Source organism: Rhea americana, unplaced genomic scaffold (assembly GCF_003343005.1).
Source record: "Rhea americana isolate MKP2758 unplaced genomic scaffold, rheAme1 scaffold_348, whole genome shotgun sequence".
Lineage (NCBI taxonomy): Eukaryota > Metazoa > Chordata > Aves > Rheiformes > Rheidae > Rhea > Rhea americana.
This window is the reverse complement of record NW_028186477.1, coordinates 410,653-421,342: the sequence shown is the minus strand read 5'-3', so window position 1 is coordinate 421,342 and position 10,690 is coordinate 410,653. Positions and strand designations below refer to the sequence as shown.

The following is a 10,690-nucleotide window of genomic DNA, read 5'->3' as shown; positions in this document are numbered from 1 at the left end:
AAAAAAGAAAAGAAAAAAACAAAAAAGAAAAAAGAAAAAAGAAAAAAGAAAAGAAAAACAAGCTAAAGCTCATTCAGGCAAGGAGCATCTCTCAGGAAGATAAACAAGAGCAGGAGTAGTTAAATACCCTGAGCCTACAAGCCACCGACCCCAAATCGCACATGCCCACACCGGACAAGCCACAGACATGCACCACGTACTGTGGAGGGCGGAGGGAAGGCCAGCAGCCAGGGGCGGTATGGAATGGGCCCCCTCCGACCAGCAGCAGGACTCGGCACAGAGGATGCTGTTTAAGGCCCAACAGCATTTCTCCAAACACAATGCAGGCAGAAGGATTTTCACAGCCTGGGAACGTTCCCACTGCAATGTTTGTTTAAGCAAAGCGAAGGCGTTCCAGCGTGTGGGAACCAGAACGTGAACTGTGCAAAACGGCATGGACCCAGATGCTCATTGCGACCGTGAATGTGACAGGGAAGCTGGGGAGGTAGTTTGAAGAATAACATGGGACTGAGGGACTGTGGGGAAGGTGAGAAGTTCTAGCTTGTGACAACAAGAAGGAGCAGAGAGGAGGAGAGGTGCACGCTGAGTATTAGCCCCATTGCCTGCTCCCAAGGGTGGGCAGCTGGACTGTCTCCCTGCCCACGTGGCTGGCGGGGAGCTCTTCCTCCATTGCGTGGAGCATAACAGCGGCCGAATCCTGGGCACCATCTCCCCTCGGTGCACTTCCCTGGCAGAGACCCGGGGGCTGGAGGGAGGGGGCGGAGACCGTGGGGTCCCGCAAGAGGYGAAGCATCATGTTCCCTGCGGCCGCGGGGCTGGGCTGTGCCCAGGGGATCGCCGTGCACAGTCCCCGGCATCACTGCGCTCGGGCGCCCGGGAAGGGGAGTGAGTGGAGATTTGGTTCAGTCGCTTGGAGCCACRTTACCTCCCAGGCTGTCAGCAGCCCCAGAGCCGGGAGGGCACAGATGGGCGACCAGGTGGGACAGCATGGGAGGGCATGGCAGGGSTTGGGGGGCTCAGGACCTGGCAGGATCGGGGCCCTGCTCACCTTCTTCCTTTTCATGTGTTGTCACCACAAGATCCAGATCTGTAGGCACGCTTACATGCATGTRCACTCACATTTGTATTCATACTCACACTCATTTGAAATCATGCACATGCRCACTCACACTCACTCATGAATTTGCACTCAAATGCACATGCTTGCACTCATGCACAGTCACTTGCACTTGCACTCACATATGCCGTTGTCCTCACACTCGTTTGCACGTGTGCACCTGTGCAGTCACCCACTTGCACTCACACTCCTGCAGGCACAAACGTGCACACCTGCTCCTTCACCCGCACTCGCTGGCTCCGCAGCAGCACTGCAGGCAGCTGCCCTGCTGCTGCTCGCAGCAGTGCCCCCACCCCGGCCTGGGGCCACCGTGCACAGGGACTGAGTCCCGGCTCGGGGCGTGCATCCCCTCCCCAAGGGGACGTGCTGTCCCCGTGCTTCAGCACGCAGCGGGGAGCTGAGGGCCCCGGCCCTGCAGAGAATGAGGTCACGCAGCGTGTGGCATGGCACCAGGCTGGGACGCCGGGGAGGCGGCGAGATCGGGTGTCCCTGCTGCTCAATTATTGAGCATCCTTTTTGTTTTCCTCATTTCTGGCTGCTTTCCCTTCCTCTGCCCTCCTTCTCCCCGTACCCCTGCACAGGAAAAACCCTGAGCCTGAAGGACGGACTGGCTCTAGGGGAGCAAGACGAGGGGCACAGCCATGGTGGGGAGCAAGGGGCTGGCCCTTGATCCAGGGGCTGTGGCACAGATGCCTGTCCAAGGAGGACCACAGCGAGGCCCTGGCCTGCCTCCCTGCAGGGCAGAGCATCCCTCGCTCCTCACTGGAGCACCTGGATGCCTGCACCCACGCCGGGCCAAGCACACTCAGATGGGAGCTGCCCTGCCTGGGAGGGTCCCCATGGCCAGGTGTGTTTTTCCGATTTGCTTGCCAGAAAATGGACACACACCCAGAAGGCCTGCCTCTGGCTGGAGGTGGTGGAGACGTTTCCGCTGTGTGAGCCCGCAGGGGCTCACCGCCCCCCGCACTGGCTGTGTGGTGGAGGCACATCAGCCTGTGGGCCCCTGCACACCGTGCCAGCTGGGTTCAGAGAGCTCCACTTCCCTCCTCAAAATGCTGTACGATACCAAGTCAAAAGCCTCCAGGAGGCAAAAGGATTTACTCCATTGCTGCTGCCTTTATCAGAACAACCTCTAGCCCTGTTAAAGGTGGCGTTGGCGTGATTTCCCCRGGGCTCCTTGCCATAAGCCTGCCTGGCTTGGCAGGGCTTCCCTTACTCTCCTCCTCATTAATTCTTTAATGACTCCAGCCCGTCACTTTGCCAAGTCTGGGAAGAGGCTGATCAGCCTACGTGGGCCAGATCCTCCCGACACTCAGCAGCCCCAGCCTTCCTCCAGCATGAGGAGACACCTCTCCCCGGGGGACTTTTTGAAACAGGACAGAGGGTGCTGGGCACCACTGCAGCTCACTAGGGCAGGTGTCTGCAGCACACCAGGCTCCTGCCTGGGGCTTTCCCATTGCGCAGCGGTGATGAGCCACAGCACCCGGGTGCCCACGCTCCTCAGAGCACCGTGCCAAGGACTGAGAATTGGCTTCTTCCAGCTAGGGTCCAGCAGGGTCTGGTCTTCCCAGAATTGCGGAGTAGCTGAGGTTGACAGGGACTTCTGGAGATCATCTGGTTCAATCCTGTTGCTCAGAGAGGGTCACCTAGAACACACTGCTTGGGACTGTGTTCAGCTGGGTTTTTATATCTCCAAGGATGGAGACTCTACAACGCCTTTGAGCAACCTGTTCTAGTGTTCAACCACCCTCACAGTAAAGAAGTTCTTCCTTATGCTTAGATGAAATTTCCTGTGTTCCAGTTTGTGCCTGCTGCCTCTTGGCCTGTCACTGGGCACCACTGAGGAGAGTCYCTTGACATGTTGATAAGATATCCTCTCAGTCTTTTCTCTGGGTTGAATGGGCCCAGCTCTCTCAGCCTTTCCTCATAGGAGACATGCTCTAGTCCCTTCATCATCTTAGTAGTTCTCTGGTGGACTCGCTCCAGTAGCTCCATGTCTCACTGGTATTGGGGAGCCCAGCAYTGGATTCAGCACTCCATATGTGGCCTCACTAGGGCTGAGTAGARGGAGAGGATCACTTCCCTCGACCTGCTGGCAATGTTCTTCCAGCCCATCCTTCCTAAAGAGCTTCTGTCCATCCATCGCAGCGCTCCCATCATGTGACTTATCCCACCAAGTTTCCACAGTTGCAGTGAGATCGTAGCCCTGCAGCTGCACACAGACTTATGACTCCTCCTGCTCATTTGCCATRCTGTATGCGCTAGTGCACAGGAACTTCAGAGAGGCACCGCAGCGTGCCGGCTTCCCAGAAGGAGGTAAGAGTTTGCCCCATAATACTGTCCATTCCCTATTTACATGCATTCCTTTGACTCCCCTTCAGCTCTGTTTTGTTGATTATGAAGTCCCTTCTCTTCACATCTTCGCAGACCCTTTGCTTCCTAATCCCATTCACCACCTCCTTACCTGACCAGGGCTTGTTCTCTTTTCCCTCGTAGTGCCTGCTTAAAGCTTGGCCAAAGATACTTTTGCCCAATGTGGTCAGGGTACCCCATCTCTTCCCAACAGCTGTCGATCCTCAGAGGGAGTCCTGTGGTCTCGTGGAAACCAAAACCCTGACACCAGCTGAGCATCCGACTGTTGAGCCACAGGATCTGTTCAGCCGCTCCACAACATCCCAGGTGTAAGTGTCTAGCAAGCAGTAAATTTGCCCAGATGTCCTAAGGGTGGCCACAGTGTCCTGGGTGTGGCTATGATGTCCCAGGGATGGCTATGGTGTCCTGGGGTGGCCATGGCATCCCAGGGGTGGCTGTAGCATCCCAGGAATGGCCATGATGTTCCCCGGCTGGCCATAGCGTCGCAGGGGTGACCATGGGACATGGGGGCAGAGGAAGGCAATGGGCCCACACTGACAGAAAAGAGGAATCAGCTGAGCAAAGCCAGAGGCGAACAGGGAATGAAACCCMCTGTCTCAGCTGTGGGCTGTAGTGTTTTTGGGGCCCTTGGGGGACAGGAGTGGCAGACTAGACTCCAGGGGGTGGGAGGCCACCAGGACACACAGGCTTCATCTGCAGAACAGCATATAACCCCTGTGCAGTGCCCAGACCTCAGACTGCCATGCCAGCCAGTCTGGAGTCACCCTGGGGATGCCACTCCCCACCTTGGCTGTTGCACAGATGCCGTGGTGTGGTACCCACCAGCCTCATGCCCTGCCAGAGGTGACTCAACAGGCAACAGGGGTTGAAGGAGATCACGAATGAGGAAGGGAGGCAACATCTCTGTTGGGCTGTAAAGGCCCTCAGGAACTTGGGGTCTCCATGGGAGCAGGTGGGCTGGGGGTAAAACCCCAAGCGCGGTGTTTTCYTCCAGGGCCGAAGCAGGAGCTCTGCTGCCAGCTGGCACGAACCACGCTGTTGCTGCGGGGCCGTGCCTGGGCCTGCCCCATCCCTGCTGCAGGGCCGACAGGCCACGTTGCTGCAGCTGCATCCCAGGAGAACGGCCCCCTCACCTGGGAAGGGGATGGCAGGTGATTCCTCCTGACACCACCCCCATCCCCACCGTCCCCCCACTGCCCTGGTGCTGGGAGATGCCTCCCCTTTGCCTGCCAGGGGACTGCGAGGATGGTGCCAGGTCTGGGGCTGTGCTGGGGCCACTGAGGCCATGAGTCAGCGCTGGCTCCTGTGACTCTCCCTGCTCCCCACCCCATGACTCAGGTCGCTGCAATCCAGCACCCACAAGAGCTCAGCTGCCCACGTGGGGCACCCTGGACAGCCCCATGGCATCCACACAAGCGGCTTGGAGACAGCATGCTCTGGGGCCACGGCAGAGTGCAGGCAACCCAACAGCACCAACAGGGTGCTTGCAGAATAAACCCATGTTGATGTGGCACGAGGTGGGTTTTGCTCCTCCCGGAAAGTCCACAGCCCCTGGCRGTGGCCTTGCCTCCCCCAGCACCTGCCTTTGGGGAAAAAACAGGGGCTAAAACCACAGGGATGGGTTAAACCTGGTGAAGGGGGCAGTTCCTGATGGCTTCCATATGAAGAATCGTGCCTGGCTCCCCGGGGACCCAGTGCAAARCCTACTGGCAGCCAGGGCCTGGGGCACAGCAGACCCCACCAGCCCGGCCACCACCGGACCCAGGTTTCTCCCCGCTGGCTGGTTCGGACACCACCTTTGAGGGGGCTGGYCCATGCCAGCTCCACGCTGTCCTGAAGGCTGACGGAGCCGTGCAGCCAGGCGCCCGCTGTTCTCCAGCTCCCACTGCACCGGGGCRGGGCACAGTGCCAGGTGTCCTGGGGACCCTCCAGGACAGCCCTGAGCCACCCTGAGGGTAGGCACAAGCCAGGGCACCCGGAACCAGCCATCGACAGCCTTGGGCACGTCCACACGCTCTGGTCTGGTGCTGACACCTGCGGGTGAGGGAATGTCCCTACATGTCACTCTGTCCCTACACGTAACCCTGTCCCTCCATCTCACCCCATCCCTCCATGTCACCCCATTCCTCCATGTCACCCTATCCCTCCATGTCGTCCCTCCATGTCACCCTGTCTCTACATATCACCCCATCCCTCCAGGTCACTTTGTCCCTACATGTCACCTTGTCCTTTCCTCTCACCCCATCCTTTCATGTAACCCTGGCCCTCCATGTCACCCCAGAGCTCCAGGTAAWCCCATCCTTCCATGTCACCCCATAGGTCGGTGTAATCCCATCCCTCCACATCACCACGGCCCTAGACACGTGGAGGATGTGGAGCAGGGGCACCGCACCTAAGGGCTGCCAGGCAGAGGCCAACCGGGACCCTTGGGGATGCCAGGCCAGTGCTGTGCAGGTGGCAGGATGGGGCAAGGAGGCTCCCAGGTTCCTCCTGCCCCGAGCCCCACACCAGCGCAGGCTCTGACCCTCACGTGGGGCATGGGCAGAGCTGGGCAGCCTGTGGGTTTCCAGCAGCGACGCAGCCTCATGGTCCCAAGGGGGTGAAGAGATGGAGGTGCTGTGGCTGTGCAGATGAAGGCTCTGTCTTGTCTAAGGGATGCAAGGTGACAGGCTGGGGATGTCAACGGGCTGCCCCAGGTCCGTACCAGGCCCACGTCGCTCCATGCTTCCCTCCACTCTGGARATTTCCCCGGGGCCAGCATCGCTGGGGTCCCCGCACCTCCCTGCTGTGGGTCCCAYCCTGCTCCTGCCTTGGTGCTGGGGCTGAGCTGGGGTGTGTGGTGCCCTGCTCTCCCCCAGGGATGTGTCTGCCCCATGGGCGGGAGGCAGGCGACCGCCTGGCCCCATGGCTGTGCCCAGGGCGCTGGGCAAGGCGCTGGGCACCACCGGCTGCAGCAGGGCCCCATCTGCCCGTGGCCAGCTGTGCGCCAGCTGTGCAGCGGCCCGAGGGTGGCGGTGCGGGAGCCCCGCGAGCCCGTCCCCGAGCGCGGGCAGCGATGCGGCTCGCGCGGCACCGTCTGCCCGGGTGGGCGCCCCGCCAGCGCCGCCGAGCCCTGGCACCGCAGCCCCGTCGTGCCCGTGGGAAGAAGCAGCTTCCCACCCCCCGTGGGCCCCTTCCGGGGTGCACAGGCCAGAACGGCTCTTCTGCAGGCTGAGTCACRCCGCCGGGGACAGGGGCAGTCCTCCCGCCAAGGCTCCTCCTGGAGACGGAGCCCTTGGATTGCACCGAGAGAGTAAATACCCTAATTAATTAATTAAGGGATAATCTCCGGTGCAGGAACAGGCGGCTGCTGCGACTCGATTAGCTACAAGAATGTTTAATCTCCCACCAAAGCCACTTGCTGCATCTCTGGCAACGGGGATTATTCCTGTCAGGCAGCGAACGGGGCTGCGCGTGGCACCTGGAGCTCCTTTCCGCCAGAACGGTGCCGAGCCCCGGGCGCAGGGCGGATACCCACCCGCCGCCCCCAAACACCCCGTCCCTCTCCAGCTGGCCGAGGGGGCACCAGCCTTCCGGGCCCCCAAGGTCCGTGAGCACCTTGCAGGGAAGATCCCTGCATAGGGCAGGCGGTGCCAGAGCCTCCCTGCGCCGGAGGAACGCCCCGTCGGGAGCACGGCCAGCCTCTGCGGGGCTGCTGCAGGGAGAGGCAGCCCGAACCTGCTCCTGCCCCTTGGGGYGGGGGTGGTGGAAATGCCCCCGGAGCAGCAGTGAGGCCTAAGAGCTGCTCCCCAGCACCCCGCTGCTGGAGCTGGGCACCTCCCGCAGCCCGAGTCCTGCATCCCGCATCCCACGTCCTGTACCCTGCACCATGCATCCTGCACTCCACATCCCATATCCTGATCCTGCTTCCCATTACCCTGTATCCCATATCCCACACTTTGCATCCCTCCTGCTGCGTTATGGATCCTGCATCCCATATCCCGTATTCTGCATTCTGTGTCTTGTGCCTGGCATTGTGCATCCTGCAACACGCATCTCATGTCCTGAGCTTGCATTCCATATCCCACGTCTTACACCCTGCATCCCCTGTGCCACATCCTGATCCTGCATCCTGCATCCCATATTCTATATCCCACATCCTGCATCCCCATCCTGATTCTGCATTCCACACCCCATGTCTCACATCCTGCACCCCCACCCCGTCCCAGTCCTGCACCCATATCCCACACCCTGCATCTKACATGTCATGTTCCATATCCCGCTCCTGCCTCCCACAGCCCATATCCCACATCCCGCTTCTCACATCCTGCATCCTCCATGCTGCATCCCATCCTGCATCCTGCATCCTGCCAGAGCAGCAACAAAGGCAGGACTACAGCTCCCGGCGTGCCTGGCGGACCCGGCCGGCCGGGGCTGGCAGCGCGGCCGAGCCGGGCCGTGTGCGTGTGCGAGTGTGTGCGTGTGCGTGTGCGTGTGTGGATCCGTGTGCGTTGCTTCCCAGCAAATCAGCCGCGGCGCGCCGCCCCCCGCCAGGCAGCATCATTCCCCAGCAGCCCTCCCCTCGCCTCTGTTTTCCTCCCTCATTCTCGCGCACAGGCAGGGCGCAGCGGCTGCGCCGCGATGAATGAGTGTCCGGAGGGGCAGCAGAGGCGTCCCCAGCCCGCCGCCCGCGCCCGCCGGCGCGCGCCTCCGTCGGCCCCCGGCTCCGTTCTCGGCGGCCGCGGCACAGCCCGGGCCCCCACGCCCAGCTCGCGGGCGGCTGCACCGGCCGCGGCGATGATCCGCCGTGGGGAGGCCGCCCGCCGCCACGGGATGCTGCCGGGGCAGCGCGCCTGATCGCATCCATTGTGCGGCGCGCCGGGAGAGACGCCGGGGCAAACGACTGCAGTGGCCACCGTCGCCAGCCGGAGGAAAACAAAACCCCAGGCTGCGATCCATGCCCGCTCCCGGGGAGTGGCCGGGGCAATCGTCTGTCTCCTAACGCGCGGGGCCGCCAGGAAGCTGCAGCATCATGATGGCCAATAAACCCCGGAGCAGCGAGGCGCTGAAGGTGGTGGCCCGCTGCCGCCCCATGAACAGAAAGGAGGAAGCAGCGGGGTACGAGAGGATCTTGGAGATGGATGTGAAACTGGGTCAAGTGACCATCCGCAACCCCAGAGCCTCACCAGGGGAGCTGCCCAAGACATTCACCTTCGATGCTGTCTACGATGCCAACTCCAAACAGGCTGACCTGTACGACGAAACGGTCCGGCCGCTCATAGACTCTGTTCTGCAGGGGTTCAACGGGACCATCTTTGCCTACGGCCAGACAGGCACTGGCAAGACGTACACTATGCAAGGGGCCTGGACCGAGCCAGAGAAGAGGGGCATCATTCCCATTTCCTTTGAGCACATCTTCACCCACATCTCCCGGTCGCAGAACCAGCAGTACCTTGTGAGGGCCTCGTACCTAGAGATCTACCAGGAGGAGATCAGAGACCTCCTTGCAAAGGACCAGAGCAAGAAGCTGGAGCTGAAGGAGAACCCCGAGACAGGGGTTTACATCAAGGACCTCTCCTCCTTTGTGACAAAAAATGTCAAGGAGATCGAGCACGTCATGAACCTGGGGAGCCAGACCCGGTCTGTGGGCAGCACCAACATGAATGAGTACAGCTCCCGCTCCCATGCCATCTTCCTCATCACCATCGAGTGCAGTGAGACAGGGCTGGATGGTGAGGAGCACATCCGGGTGGGCAAGCTCAACCTGGTGGACCTTGCTGGCAGTGAGCGCCAGAGCAAAATGGGCGCYCATGGAGAGCGCCCCAAGGAAGCATCTAAGATCAACCTCTCCCTCTCTGCCCTGGGCAATGTCATCTCAGCTCTAGTTGATGGCAAAAGCACACACATCCCSTACAGAGACTCCAAGCTGACTCGTCTGCTGCAGGACTCCTTGGGGGGCAATGCCAAGACAATCATGGTGGCCACCTTGGGCCCAGCCTCTCACAGCTATGATGAGAGCCTCTCYACCCTCAGGTTTGCCAACAGGGCCAAGAACATCAAGAACAAGCCCCGGGTGAACGAGGACCCGAAGGACACATTGCTGCGGGAGTTTCAGGAGGAGATTGTCCGCCTGAAAGCCCAGCTGGAGAAACGAGGCATGCTGGGGAAGAAGAGGAGAAGGAGCAGCCGGCGAAAGAAAGCGATGGATGGAGAAAGTGCCATGGAGAACGAAGGGGAGGATGACAATGAGGATGGCCTGGAGAAGAACATGGAGAATTACTTGAAGGAGCAGAAGGAGAGGCTGGAAGAGGAGAAAGCAGCTATTCAGGATGACCACAGCCTGGTGAGCGAGGAGAAGCAGAAGCTGCTGGAGGAGAAGGAGAAGATGATAGAGGATCTACGGAAGGAGCAGGAGGCTACGGAGTTACTGGCCACCAAGTACAAGGTAGGTGTTGCCACACACTGGGTGCTTGTGGCTGATGCGGGGATGGGCCCTGCATTGCCTCCAGACCTGAGCGGGGTGCTCGAGTGGGCACTCCAGCAGGGGGTTCAAGTGGGGTGCCYGAGCGGAGCCGCGTGTCCCTGCGTCGGGGTGGGCTGGGTTGCTCTCGGATGGGGACCTGCTGGTGCGCGGAGGTGCAGGGCGGGAGGAACCATCTGGCAGTGGGCGAGGCCCTCACTGGTGGCATGAGTTTGGCGTGCTCAGCTCTTGCCCCCCCCCCTCCCCGCCTGACAGAGCAGCTTGCAGGGGGTGCTGGAATGATGCTGCAGATTCGCGCTCGCTGCGGTGGCCCTGGGAACAGGCGCCGGGCTGGGGCCGGCGCTGGTGCTGGGGCTGGCGCTGGGGCTGGCGCTGGGGCCACCTGGCCGCTCCTGCGCGGCCCATCGCTGCCGGGACGCGCCGGACTCGAGCCTGCTGCGGGGCCGGGCGGGGTCCGCTGCCGCCCCTGTGTCGCGGCGTGGGTCCGGACGCCCGGGTGGGCTAGAGACCCGGTGCAGTGCCCCCGGCGCGGGGTCCTGCCCGGGGCATCAGCCCCTGCCTGGGAATTTGGCCCCGGGCAGTGAGGCGGCGCCGCCCCCCGGGTGGCCTCCTGCGGTGGCTTTAATTCCTGCTTCTCCGGGACGCCAGAGACACGGGAGTGCGTGGGGGGCCGAAAGGGGCTGAAGGCCAGGGTCTCCCGYGGGGTCCCTGCGCAGCCCCCGGCGCAGGGCTGGGGTCCG

At 61.5% G+C, this 10,690-nt stretch overlaps 1 protein-coding gene across 2 annotated transcripts in view; it reads left to right on the top strand.

Moving 5' to 3' along the window:
- The first annotated feature begins 8,267 nt into the window (after positions 1-8,267).
- KIF3C (kinesin family member 3C) overlaps positions 8,268-10,690 on the top strand; it is a 15,935-nt gene continuing 13,512 nt past the window's right edge. For both annotated transcript variants that reach the window (XM_085311727.1, XM_085311726.1), the window contains exon 1: positions 8,268-9,914. In XM_085311727.1, coding sequence (XP_085167853.1) covers positions 8,502-9,914 — 1,413 coding nt within the window. In that variant the 5' untranslated portion in view covers positions 8,268-8,501. The remainder of the gene's footprint in view (positions 9,915-10,690) is intronic.